The sequence below is a fragment of the Oncorhynchus mykiss genome, chromosome 7 (assembly GCF_057628025.1).
Source record: "Oncorhynchus mykiss isolate SJ-2025 chromosome 7, ASM5762802v1, whole genome shotgun sequence".
NCBI classification, from domain to species: Eukaryota; Metazoa; Chordata; class Actinopteri; order Salmoniformes; family Salmonidae; genus Oncorhynchus; species Oncorhynchus mykiss.
Window position 1 is genome coordinate 54829218 of NC_143028.1, and position 14729 is coordinate 54843946.

The 14729-nt window shown below is 41.7% G+C and overlaps 1 protein-coding gene across 3 annotated transcripts in view; it reads right to left on the bottom strand.

Moving 5' to 3' along the window:
• Positions 1 to 6073: 6073 nt before the first annotated feature.
• LOC110528146 (actin nucleation-promoting factor WAS) overlaps positions 6074 to 14729 on the bottom strand; it is a 29415-nt gene continuing 20759 nt past the window's right edge. For all 3 annotated transcript variants that reach the window (XM_090241358.1, XM_090241359.1, XM_036983685.2), the window contains 8 exons: positions 8935 to 9021; positions 8125 to 8212; positions 7801 to 7915; positions 7625 to 7667; positions 7142 to 7295; positions 6741 to 6973; positions 6454 to 6538; positions 6074 to 6330 (listed from right to left, as the gene is read on the bottom strand). In XM_090241358.1, coding sequence (XP_090097484.1) covers positions 6278 to 6330; positions 6454 to 6538; positions 6741 to 6973; positions 7142 to 7295; positions 7625 to 7667; positions 7801 to 7898 — 666 coding nt within the window. In that variant the 5' untranslated portion in view covers positions 7899 to 7915; positions 8125 to 8212; positions 8935 to 9021 and the 3' untranslated portion in view covers positions 6074 to 6277. The remainder of the gene's footprint in view (positions 6331 to 6453; positions 6539 to 6740; positions 6974 to 7141; positions 7296 to 7624; positions 7668 to 7800; positions 7916 to 8124; positions 8213 to 8934; positions 9022 to 14729) is intronic.

Sequence of the window (14729 nt, forward strand, 5' to 3'; positions counted from 1 at the left end):
GCAAGCCTTAACACAAACCAAAAACACACCCATACAACCAATTTCATCAGCCTCTCTCTGACCTAACTAATATTGATTCATGGAATAGTCAAAACAATTACCTCAAGGTCCTGCTTTCATTAGACTAGTATCAATGAGAAAATGAAATAAGCCTTTATCGATGATGAAATGGGCCTAAGGACATATTTTTGCATGTTAGTAATAAAATATATTCAATGCATGCTACTCTTACTCTTTGTTCATTATGCAATGTACGCTATGCTATTTAGGAAGCCAAGCATTCTTATCTGGATGGGGATAAAAAGGCTGAGCCCTGTGACCTACACACACACACACACAAACACGGATTCATGAACATGAATGAACACACACACATACACTAGTAGACAAATCCCTCCCTGGAGCCTTTAATGGGATTCTGAGTGTGGGTTGAACTTTCACACAGATAGAGAGAGGCAGAGAATGAGGATAAGGGAGAAAAAAGTAAGGAAACAAGTGATGAGTCAAGAAAAAAAAAGGATAGAAAGGGAGATTACAAGCACTTATAGACCTGGAGGCTCCGTTGTTGGCAGAGCAGCAGCCCAGAGAGATGCATATTCCCTGTGGCATACAGTCACAGTGAACACATTACTGGCCTGATCCTACCAATTCAGTCCTCTGCTTACCACAGCACACCTCCAAAACACCTCCTTTTTGTATATACCTGACATAGAAACAGGTGGACCCCTAAATCTTTTAACATACACACTCACATAACCTCAAAACACTCTGGGATGAGGGGGTAAACAGCCTCTCGGTCACTCTGACCTCAGTAGCTAGGCTATTTAGTGTCTGAGACAGGGATAGAAATTAAGCTAGCCACTAGCCCGAGGCTAGTTAGCACTTTTCAGACAGGGAAATGTGCCAAACTAGCCCGAGATGCAGGTGAAATTTTGTCTTTTCGAATATTGCATAGCAGATTTTGGACCAGGGCAAGTAGAAATGTTGGTATACTAGCCCGGCTGGCCAGTGCCCAAAATCCTTAAATTCTTCTGATTCTAATACTTTGGCTCTACATCCAAGACGGTGCAAATATTTTGGTGGCCCCTCTAAAAACAATGTCAATGTTTAAATGACTAATAGGGAATTGGCAAATGTTGCAACTAGGCTATCTCCCTCTGTGTCGTCTGATTGATGCTTGTAGTCACTACTCAGCTTTTTATTGTGTGTTCTTCTTTGTAGAGTTTAGTGATCTCATGCACCACTGTGAAGGGCACTTTACATTCATCAAATAAGAATAAAATTAGACTCAGTGGATCAACATGGGCCATAAGTAGAGCCAGGAGTTTTTTCTGCCCATATGACCTGGGCCCTGGAGTTTTCCCTGGGGGGCGCAGGATGTTTTGGAGCATTCAGATATGTAATGTAAAACAAACATGCCTCTCCAACATATTCATGGCATTTCTATCTGCAACACTCGACAACGTTTGGCAAATGAACGTGGACCATGCCAGGTAACATGATCAGGTCACGTGGTCCAGCCTGACTTGGATCAATTCTGAAGAAAAGTAGCAATTGTCATCTAAATTGTAAAAAAGTTTAAAACAATTCTAATAAATGCAACAGTTGGACAATAGATGAAGAATACACTCAAGATATACAATAGGAAAATCTATTGAAAAAATATTTTGTGCTAAAAAAAAGATATGCAAATGAGGCTCATATTATTAAATACAGCAAGTGTGTTTGCATAGATGAAAAAAATAACATAAAGGTGTGGAATAGGGCTGCAACCACCAAGCACATGCTCTGTCTAAAGTACCTGCGCTGTCTAGACTGCCTCATTATGTTTGTTACGTTCTGTTGTAGAATTCAACAAGTATCAATAGCAGGATACCCTCAGATTAAAAATCAACACGCTTGGCTCTAGATTTGGGCTCCCGAGTGGCGCAACAGTCTTAGGCACTGCATCTCAGTGCTAGAGGTGTCACTACAGACCCTGATTCGATTTCAAGGCTGTATCACAACCGAGCGTGATTGGGAGTCCCAAAGGGCGGCGCACAATTGGCCCAGCGTCGTCCGAGTTTGGCTGGGGAAGGCTGTCATTATAAATACACATTTGTTCTTAAAACCTCTTTGGGATAGGGGGCAGAATTTTCACTTTTGGATAAACAGCGTGCCCAATTTCAACTTCCTGCTACTCATGCCAAGAATATAAGATATGCATATTATTAGTAGATTTGAATAGAAAACACTCTGAAGTTTCTAAAACTGTTTGAATCATGTCTGTGAGTATAGCAGAATTTATGTAGCAGGCAAAACCCCGAGGACTAACCATTCAGAATTATTTATTTTTGAGGTCGCTGTCTGTTCAATGGGTTCTCATGGGGAAATTATATTTCTTAGGCACTTGTTTGCAGTTCCTACCGCTTCCACTGGATGGCACCAGTCTTTGAAATTTGGTTGAGATTATTCCTTTAGTTGGCCAAGACTTGAAAAGTAGCGTTAGTTTCCTCTCGTCCTCTATTGAAAACAGATAAGACCCGTCTTCAATTTGATCGATTATTAACATTTAAAAATACCTAAAGTTGTATTACAAAAGTATTTTAAAATGTTTTGGCAAAGTTTCCTGTAAACTTTCGAGACATTTTGTAGTGACATTGCGCAAATTGGAAGCTGTTTTTTTCTGGATCAAACGCGCCAAATAAATTGACATTTTGGATATATATGGACGGAATTAATCGAACAAAAGGACCAATTGTGATGTTTATGGGACATATTGGAGTGCCAACAAAAGAAGCTCGTCAAAGGTAAGGCATGTAGCGCCTGCAGGGTTGAAATATGCTACTCTCTTTGTTTACTGCTGTGCTATCATCAGATAATAGCTTCTTATGCTTTCGCCGAAAAGCCTTTTTGAAATCTGACATGTTGGCTGGATTCACATGAGTGTAGCTTTAATTTGCTATCTTACATGTGTGATTTAATGAAAGTTTGAATTTTATAGTATTTTATTTGAATCTGGCACTCTGCATTTTCCCTGGCAATTGGCCAAGTGGGGCATTTGCATCCCCCTATCCCAGAGAGGTTGTTCTTAACTGACTTCCCAAGTTAAATAAAGGTGATTTTTGAAAAAAAAATGTAAGTACAATAAAAAAATAATTACGCCTATCTAAACATACTTTACAATGTTTGTGAGATAACATAATCACTATAATCCAAGTGTTCATATTCGAAGTGGCCTTCATTTCAACTGTATTAAATTAGTACTTTTTTCAATTCCACAAAAAATCTTTCTTCTCTTTCCATTGATGTAATTATCGAGATGGTGCTTTAAATCCCAGAAGAAGCTTTAGAGTTCCTATAGATTCAATAAAAAGACAATGTATTCCATTGAGCTCATTTCATCCATTGCGGAGTGCGTTTGACAGGTCATTACAAACATTCCCGCAGTCGTAACATTAACAGGGAAAAACGACAGGCACAAGCAAGAGTATGAAAAAGTCGCCTGAGTAAAATGGAAGCAATCAATCCAGTGAGATTTAAGTGCCAAGTGGATTTTGCACCCCTCAAACACAGGAAATAGATGGCTGAGAAAGAGGGTGGTGATGATGTTACTGCTGCTGATGTCATCATTGGAAGCCTTCAGGCTCCATATCCCAGAACAGGGGTCTTGCATAATAGTGCAGTGTCGTAATGACTGAGTCATGGAATAACACATCAGATGTTAAAATATGGACATATACTACATGTTATACTGTGTAGCCTGACAACAGCAGAATAAAATATACCTATTCAACTGCAAACATTGTAATGTTTGTTTTTCCATTGGTGGACACTCAGTGAAAAAGCACTGTTTGTGCACTCAAACCCCAGCCTATGTGGCCAGTCTGAAATTGTAATATAGGCTATATTCAGGGTCAAGTTCATGATGCACCCTTATATGGGACAAGGCATTGATTGTTCATAAAGAAATCAGCCAAATCTTCTGCTGGCATAGTTTGACACTCCCACATATGCAAGAAACAGATCTAGCACTCTCGTAACAGGACTCTCATAACAGTGTCAGTGAATTAAACTGAAGGTGTAGCTGCATATGCTGGTAGCCTAGCGGTTAGAGAGTTGGACCAGTAACTGAAAGGTTGCTGGTTTGAATACCTGAGCCGCCAAGGTAAATCATCTGTTGATGTGCCCTTGGGCAAGGCACTTAACCCTAATTTGCTCCAGGGGCACCATACTACTATGTCTGACCCTGCAAAACAAAACATTTCACAGTGCCTATTCGGTGTATGTGGCAAAACATTTCACAGTGCCTATTCGGTGTATGTGACAAAACATTTCACGGTGCCTATTCGCTGTATGTGACAAAACATTTCACGGTGCCTATTCGGTGTATGTGACAAAACATTTCACAGTGCCTATTCGGTGTATGTGACAAAACATTTCACGGTGCCTATTCGCTGTATGTGACAAAACATTTCACGGTGCCTATTCGGTGTATGTGACAAAACATTTCACGGTGCCTATTCGGTGTATGTGACAAAACATTTCACGGTGCCTATTCGGTGTATGTGACAAAACATTTCACGGTGCCTATTCGGTGTATGTGACAAAACATTTCACGTGCCTATTCGGTGTATGTGACAAAACATTTCACGGTGCATATTCGGTGTATGTGACAAAACATTTCACGGTGCCTATTCGGTGTATGTGACAATAAAACATTTTTTGTATTAACAGAGAAAGAGCAGTTTGTCATGCCACAGACAGACTTGAGTTCACCAAGTCTTTTAGAATCCTATAGAACAGCAGATAGGTGCAGCACTGAAATGCTTGCATCTGACATACAGGAGGATCATGGTTTACAGTGACACGTGGTTCAATCAATATAATAACAAATCACAGCATTCCATGACAAGGATTGGGATTTAAAATACCACATTCAAATCCCATTTTAAACAATTTAACAAGACGTTTACAAGGGCAACCCACTACCTAAATATTACATCAACAACAGGCAGCTTGTTTACAGCTGACCACTACTATGGCAAACATGCAATATGCCACACTTCTGCAGTCCTGCAAATGAGATGCCCAAACGAAGCTTCAGTCCCGTTCAGGGACATGACTGAGTGACAACAATCCATGATAGGCTATTTGTGGATCAAATAAGAAATGTACTACATTTACTAACAAATAACATCTAACATAACATTATCATTGAATAACATTTCAACATAAATGCATTTTTATCAAATAGCCAGTCGGCTGGCATCGTCACTATTCTGCTGATAAAAATGCAACATGTAGGCTACCCTAAAGATGTATAATGGACAATTAACGTTCCACTAGCTAAACCACATTGCGACGCTAGCAGAGGCACTATCAACAACAGTCTTTGCGAACGCTAAATTAGTATATTAATGACAAATATTCGCCCCTTGCTTTCTAAAAAATAATTGTTGACATCGCTTCATTAAGATTTAAGCAGGCAATACGGCTCTGTTGTTGGAAAACTAGTCTACGTGACGAGCTTGTTTACGTCCTCCGCTAGTTAGCAAATGCAACGCAATAGGGCTGCTGCACACATCGTTGAAACTCCCTCATCGCATCCAGCATGAAATGACAAGTGCTAGGACTCCACCGGCATTGTACCCTACCTGCCATGTCTCGCGTGGCTCGTGGACGGCATGAAACTCTCATTGTCCAGGTTTGAAGAAGAGCAGTTGTCCAGCGTGGTTTCGTTTAATGTGGGTCTCTCCGCGGCGTTCAATGACACTGAGCGTAGAGGGTGGAGAGGATTATAGAGCGCGCAAACGCAGCAGCAGATGCGCTACAACCGTTGTGTTTTAAGCACAGCCACTGAGGTAGGCTATGTGATCCACTAGGTTGTGTTTTACGCTACCATAAATGAATTATATTTTAAAATACAAATGTCCCTGTTTGTTTAACTAAGCCTATGTGGCAATGAGATCAGGGGTGCCAATAAGAGTTGAGTGGCGATGAGGTCAGCAAGATTGAGATAATTCATAAACTCATATCTCTTTCACTCACACACACACACACAATTCAAGGGAAGTTTAGTCAGAGTTCGATGGAGGATTTTAAAGATTTTATTTTAGAAAGGGCTTGATTGAGCATCGTATTCTTCACTAAAACATTTTTTTCAATGATGCATCATTATTTAACAGTGAATTCATTCAAAATGAAAGACAAAAGTGAAGACTTCAAATAACAACATGCTTGAGAAACAACATGCTTGTGAAAGCAGGGGGATATTTCTCCTCTCAACCTGTTATCTCTACAGCCACTGCCCGCTGTAAGAATCCATCTCTGACTGGCTTGTGGTGTCATCTGTGGAGGAGAAGACAGACATGATGAGCTGCAGAACAGGCCTGACTTGAGACAACCCCAGGGTAAGCTGACATCACAGACTGTGGATGAGATGAGATGGAGAGAGAGAAACAGTAGGTCCACCTTTATGATGCTGGAGGCGTTTCTGGAATATCTCCCTCAGTGCACTCAGGACCAGGTCAGACTCTACAGCAGAGGGTGAGCCCACCTATCATATGCACACACACACACACACACACACACACACACACACACACACACACACACACACACACACACACACACACACACACACACACACACACACACACACACACACACACACACACACCATTGTATCAACCTCATATCGCCATACATTGGACATAGTCTATGACTTTGATTGACATGCCCCAGTCATGTTCTCTCACCGGTCTGAAGCTCATGGTCTTTCTGATCCTCTCAGCGAGTGCCCCTGCAGGAGGAGGGGGGGCGGGCATAGAGGGAGGTTGGGGGACCCAGGGTGGGAGAGGGCTCTTGGAGACATCTCGAGAGCTGACACTCCGTGTGAGGAGGGACGGGAGAGGAGGCAGAGGCCCCTTCCTCAGGGCCAGGGAGGTGGAGGTCCCTGTAGCTCTGTTGGGTAAGGTCTTAGAGGCTGGACCTATGAGAGACACCAAAACAATTCTGTCCTGTGTTCTTCAGTCTTGGCTCTGGAGACACACAGGGTGGGTGCACAGGCTTTTGTTCTAGCTTAGCACTAACACACCTGATTCAACTAATAATCAAGGCAATGCAAAAGATGATCCCTCTTAGCCAGCAGGGGGCCTACCTCTGTTGTTCATGTCCCTGCTGTCAGCCTCCACGCCCCCCAGACTGTAGATGAGGCTGCAGATTACTTTAGATGTGTGTCTGTCCATCACATTCTCCTCATTTTGTCTCTCCATCCTGACCAGCTTCCTCAGAGCAGGGTCCAGCTCTCTAGTCTGCACACAGGTGAGGATGATGATGCATGTGACATTAAAATAGCATTGATGACTGTGATATAACAGATATAAATGTGCAATTAGACTTTTATGAATTATTCTATGATGATCATAATACGCTGTCAGATCAAAACCTTGTATTAAAAGCAATTACTCTCATCAATGTACTCTGTACATTTCATGACTCTAGGACCAATGAAATGTGTTCAAAATACCTTCTGAATTTCATAATTGTTAATTGGAGATAAGAGGTTTTCATCCGACAGCTACATAATAATGGTTGTGTTATGGATGTGTTAAAATAACAGTGGTGTCAGGTTTGTGCTCACACTGAGGCCTTGCTCTGGGTCCACTCTTACCTGGGACTCCTGTCTGTGGAGAAGAGAGAAGATTAAATCAGCCATTTGTCTTTTACTCCATTCTAATGCAGCATCATAAAATATCTCTAATAGTGAATTGTCTGAGTCTGTCTGAGCTCAGTGTGCAGATGTACTATATTTCTCACTCTGACGCATATGGAGATGGAGTGCTGATCTCAGATCGCCTCTGTTCCTGTTCACAGATACAGCCTGAGGACAAGTCCACACTGCCAGTATGGTTCATCTGCCCACTAGCTCTGTCTGAGAGAGGGGGAGAGAGAAAAAGATGGGGGGTTCAGCAAAAGAGAGCAACATATAAAATATTATGGGAGAAATAGAGTGAAAGACAGAGAGATGGGGGAAGAGGAGACAAGGGAGAGTAAGAAAGAGAAGAGGACTGGCTTGCCTGAAGCTGAGTGAGTTTATTATAATGTAAATATAATCTGAAGTGTGTGTGTTTCTCTCCAAACCTGGGGCTTGTTGGATCTGTCTCTCCACGGCTGCACAGAACCTCTCTGCCTCGGCCTCATCTGCAAAGTTCAGGCCCGCCTGGCAGTCCTAAACAAACACACACAGCCAGTGTGGGAGGTCATCAAGGACCAGAACAATAACCTTTTCAGAGCTATGCTATTAGCCAAAGCCTTTTTAGAGCCAGTGCTATTATGAGCATGTTACAGAACCAACCAACCAATGAACTCACATAACCCTGTAGGCCTAACCCTAACCCTAACCCTAGCCCCACACCCTGGCTCAACCCTAACCCTAGCCATTAACCTAACCCCAACCCTAGCATAACCCTAACCCTAGTCTCAACACTAACCCTATCACTAGCTTAATATCCACACACTGGCTCAACCGTAGCCTCAGCCCTAACCCTAGCATCGTGTCCATACCAGGCTCAACCCTAACTCTAAACATTAACCTAACCCCAAACCTAGGATAACCCTAACCCTAGCATAACCATAACCCTCAACCCTAACCCTATCACTAGCTTAATATCCACACACCGGCTCAACCCTAGCTTCATGTCTACCCCAGGCTCAGCCCTAACCCTAAACATTACCATAACCCTAGCTTCATGTCCACATCCTGTTTCAACTATAATCCTCAGCCACCACAACCCTAACCCATTTAATAGCAGAATATTAATTAATTTAATATGCCCTTAAAATGAGCAGATTTGTTGCTTTGGTCATCAGGATTGAAACATAATTATAGAGTTCTGTTTGATAAGGGAATAACTTAACTCTTAAGATGTGATTTCAGGGCATGTCACTTACATTTGCAGGGAAGGTGTGGAAGTAGGGGTGGGGTGCAGAGTATCGAAAAGGAACATACAGCTCCTGTTCCCACAGCAACTTAGATCTCTGGTAGGTTAAAGGAGAAAGAGAGTAGATAGATAATTACGTGTACATAAAGTTGATTGGAGGTACACAAGACACACTCCCCACCTCTCATCATGTGCCGCCGGGCTGTTACCAAGAACCACATACCGGATTTTTAACAGGGTCGTTAGCAAATTCGTTTTCATAGTATTTTCTGCAGCTACCTAGCTCAAATTCTAGATGTCGGATTAAAACGAGACCATAGCATCCATAAAGTGACCATTAGACTTTAAAAAAATTGTATTGACTAAATTTGTAGGTGCAAAAGTTTTATTAAACTGATAATGTATCTCACAAGTACATTTCCGTCCATTAAGAAAGAACATTGTGCTACCTTTTTGTAGCATTTCTGACAATGCTAACAATTTGTTTTTAGCCAAAGCTCAAAGTTTTAACACTGTGTCGGTTGCTTGGCAACAACACAGTTGCTTGCATCAGGCTGCCAGTCATAATAATTATATATGCAAACACATCTAGGCTACTGTAGATAGATAGCTATATAGTGGTATTCAAGTTGAGGTTAATCAATAAATACAAGCAGATATTTTGATTAGCTACGTAGCTATCTAGCTAACGTTACCTAGCTAGCTTGTACAAAGTCCAGCAGCTAGCCTCCGTAGCTAGCTAACACCAGTCAGCTGAAAGCTAGCAATGCAAACAGGCAAGTAAAAGAAGCTTGCCAATGAATGTGGTTTTATTTTGATTAGTTATGTAGCTATACCAGTCAGATTAGAACATTGGCATGCTCGCTAACCAACAAATGAGGAAAGCTATTTAGCTATATTTTTTTTCAAGTAAGGTTTTCATATAAGGGTGAAGTTATATCATGTGCAAACTGCTTAGCTAGACACTTGTGTGTAATTGGAGAACAAACAAATATGCACAAATAAGCTAGCAAACGTCCTTGGCTGCTATGATAACGTAGGACTGTAATGTTAGCTAACGTGTATAGCCAGTTCATGCGCCATAATATCATACTTTCTTACACAAAACATAGCTAGGTAAGGTTAGTTACGTTCAGTTTAAAACCACCAAACTTTGAGAAACTGCCTTGCTAATCACATTAATTTGCATTGCACAGACCAAGCTACAGTAAGGATCGTACCCTTTTTTCAATTTTCGCCTAAAATGACATACCCAAATCTAACTGCCTGTAGCTCAGGTCCTGAAGCAAGGATATGCATATTCTTGATACAATTTGAATGGAAGCACTTTGAAGTTTGTGGAAATGTGAATGAATGTAGGAGAATATAACACATTAGATCTGGTAAAAGATAATACAAAGAAAAATCATTCATTTTCTATTATTATTATTATTTCAGAATCTTTGAAATGCAAGAGAAAGGCAATACTTTCAGAATGGAGTCTAGGTGTATTAGATTTTTGCCACCAAATGGCAGCAGTGTGTGTGCAATGTTTCAGACTGATCCAGTGAAGAATTACATTACTGCACAATATTTTGTATCTAGTCTGCCAGGAGTTTGCCCAAATGTGCCGAATTGGTCAATTGATACATTTTCATGTAACAACAACAGAGAACATATAAAAATGATATGGTAATAAAAAATGTAAGTTTACACACTCCCAGGAATGTCATACATGATGGATCATTAGCTTATACACTAACTTTCACACATCTAGATGGCCGGACAGGGTGCAGAAATACCGCACGGCCATCTAGATGTGTGTCTTAGTCTAGTCTTCTTCTTCTCTGTTGCATTTCAGAGGGTCTTACCATTTTGCAACATTCGGCTCACGCTGTCGGTCACGCTGGTCTGTATTTAAATTGTAACCATTTCAACGTGTAACCACCACTTTCTGGTCTGTTAGTTTTAAACCATTTTACACGCCAATAGCAACCCGGCAATGTACTGGTCTCAATGGTTGATTATTCAGGGTACAGCTACAATCACTTTACACGCCGGCAGCAACCCGGCATGTTTTGGTCTAGTAGTTTTAAACCATTTTACATGCCAGTAGCAACCTGGCAACGTACTGGTCTAATGTACATTTCGTTAGCAGTCCTTTTATGCACTCTGTAAAAAAGAGGTGTCCTGTTGGCATAATGTCTGTGCTCACGTCAATTATCTCATTTGGAAGGCTAAAAACATATGGCTGTCTTTTCACAAATAGTTTCATATTTAATCATATAAGTTTTACAACATTTGGATGTAAACCTAATCCCTTGAATGCGTACACCTCCAGAGATGCAGTTATTTAGTTACACCATCCATAATGATATCATAAAACAACAACTGATTTGACATGATTATTGTTTGGAGCCCCACTAACCATTTCCCAAATTATTTATGTTAGAAATATTGTTTCAACGTCCAATCTTTTGATGTTAAAGTATTGCAAAGTCTCTCTCTGTTGTAACACTCAGACATTCCAGTCTCAATCCTGCAAAGGCAAGAGAGAGAGAAAGTTTACGGCCGGTCGTTAAGTCACACAACCGGCCCAACTTCCCTAACTAGTGGGAGAAAGAGGGGAGCTCTCTTTGATCCTCACCCATGAGGGAAAGTCATAACAGGGGATACCTAGTCAGTTGTACAACTGAGCACATTCAACCTAATGTGTCTCCTGCATTTAACCCAAACCCTCTGAATCAGAGAGGTGCGGGGGGCTGCATTAATCAACATTAGCATCATTGGCACCCGGTTGTTGTTGGGGATTAAATACCTTGCTCAAGCGCAGAACGACAGATTTTTTTACCTTGCCGACTCAGGGATTCGACCCAGCAACCTTTTGGTTACTGGCCCAACGCTCTTAACTGCTAGGCTACCTGGGTGACATGTCTGGTGGGTATGCAGTGAAATTGTGTACAAATCCTTGCGACATGGGGCTGGCTGTGCATTATCATGCTGGAACATGAGGAGATGGTGGTGGATGAATTGCACGACAATGGGCCTCGGGATCTCATCGGGGTATCTCTGTGCATTCAAATTGAAATCGATAAAATGCAATTGTGTTCGTTGTCCATAGCTTATACCTGCCCATACCATAATCCCACCGCCACCATGGAGCACTCTGTTCACTATGTTGATATCAGCGAACCGCTTGCCCATATGACACCGTACACTCTGTCTGCCATCTGCCCGGTAAAGTTGAAACTGCGATTCACCTGTGAAGAGCACACTTCTCCAGCATGCCAGTGGCCATCGAAGGTAAGCATTTTCCCACTGAAGTAGGTTACGATGCAGGACTGCAGTCAGGTCAATACCCTAGCGAGGATGACGAGCATGCAGATAAGAATCCCTAAGACAGTTTCTGACTATTTGTGCAGAAATTCTTTGGTTGTGCAAACCCACAGTTTCATCAGCTGTCTGAGTGGCTGATCTCAGACGATCCCACAGGAGAAGTAGCCGGATGTGGTGGTACTGGACTGGCGTGGTTACACGTGGTCTGCAGTTGTGAGGCCGGTTGGACGTACTATCAAATTCTCTAAAACAATGTTGGAGGCGGCTTATGCTAGGGAAATTAACATTAAATTCTCTGGCAACAGCACTGGTGGACATTCCTGCAGTCAGCATGCCAATTGCACACTCCCTCAAAACTTGAGACATCTGTGGCATTGTGTGTTGTGTGACAAAACTGCATATTTTAGAGTGGCCTTTTATTATCCCTTGCACAAGGTGCACCGGTGTAAAACAACATGGAAATTAAAAACAAAAATATTTTAAGTGAGAGGTAGGCATTGTTCTGAAGCCAAACAATAAAGGACATTCACATGAGCACAACAATGTGTATTTCACCCATGCTCTACCAAGGTTTTCCTGCACACAGCTTTGACCTACTACAGTAGCTACAGTACCTGTCAAAAGTTTGGACACACCTACTCATTCAAGTTTTCTTCATTTGTAAAATAATCGTGAAGACATCACAACTATGAAATAACACATATAGAATAATGTAGTAACTAGAAAAGTGTTAAACAAATCAAAATATTTCATATTTGAGATTCTTCAAAGTAGCCACCCTTTGTCTTGATGACAGCTTTGCACACTCTTGGCATTCTCTCAACCAGCTTCACCTGGAATGCTTTTCCAACAGTCTTGAAGGAGTTCCCACATATGCTGAGCACTTGTTGGCTGATTTTCCTTCACTCTGTGGTCCAACTCATCCCACACCATCTCAATTGGGTTGAGGTCAGGTGATTGTGGAGGCCAGTCCATCTGACGCAGCACTCCATGACTCTCCTTCTTGGTCAAATAGCCCTTACACAGCCTGGAGGTGTGTTGGGCTATTGTCCTGTTGAAACATAAATGATAGTCCCTCTATCGTAGCAGCGTATCGCTGCAGAATGATGTGGTAGCCATGCTGGTTAAGTGTGCCTTAAATTCTAAATAAATCACAGACAGTGTCACCAGCAAAGCAACCTCACACCATCACACCTCCTCCTCCATGCTTCATGGTGAGAACCACACATGCGGAGATCATCCGTTCACCTACTCTGCGTCTCACAAAGACACGGCGGATGGAACCAAAAATCTTACATTTGGACTCATCAGACCAAAGGACATTTCCACCGGTCTATTGTCCATTGTTCGTGTTTCTTGGCCCAAGCAAGTCGCTTCTTATTATTGGTGTCCTTTAGTAGTGGTTTCTTTGCAGCATTTTGACCATGAAGGCCTGATTCACGCTGTCTCCTCTGAACAGTTGATGTTGAGATGTGTCTGTTACTTGAACAGTGTGAAGCATTTATTTGGGCTGAAATGTCTGCGGCTGGTAACTCTAATGAACGTATCCGTATAAATTTTGCATAAAATTCGATCTGATCTTCATCTAAGTCACAACAATAGACAAACTCAGTGTGCTTAAACTAATAACACTCAAATTATTGTATTTTTCTTGTCTGTATTGAATACAGCATTTAAACATTCAGTGTAGGTTGGAAAAAGTATGTGAACCCCTTGGCTAATGACTGCTCCAAAAGCTAATTGGAGTCAGGAATCAGCTAACTTGGAATTGAATCAATGAGACGAGATTGGAGATTTTGGTTAGAGCTGCCCTGCTTCATAAAAAACACTTTCAAAACGTGAGTTTGCTATTCACAGGAAGGATTGCCTGATGTGAACCAAGCCTCAAACAAAAGAGATCTCAGAAGACCTAAGATTAAGAATTGTTCCCTTGGATAATGCTGGAAAGGGTTACAAAAGTATCTCTAAAAGAATGTCCACAGTAAGACAAATTTGTCTATAAATGGAGAAATGTCATTACTGTTGCTACTCTCCCTAGGAGTGGCCGTCCTGCCAACAGGACTGCAAGAGCACAGTGCAGAATGCTCAATGAGGTTAAGAAGAATCCTAGAGTGTCAGCTAAAGACTTACAGAAATCTCTGGAAGCCTCTGTTGACGAGTCTACAATACGTAAAACACTAAACAAGAATGGTGTTCATGGGAGGACACCACAAAAGAAGCCACTGTTGTCCAAAACATTGCTGTACGTCTGAAGTTCGCAAAAGAGCAACTGGATGTTCCACACCTCTACTGGCAACATATTCTGTGGACAGATGAAACTAAAGTTGAGTTGTTTGGAAGGAAAACACAACACTATGTGTGGAAAAAAAGGCACAGCACACTAAAATCAAAACATCATCACAGGTGGAGGGAGCATCATGGTTTGGGGCTGCTTTGCTGCCTCAGGGTCTGGACATCTTGCTATCATCGACGGAAAAATTAATTCCCAAG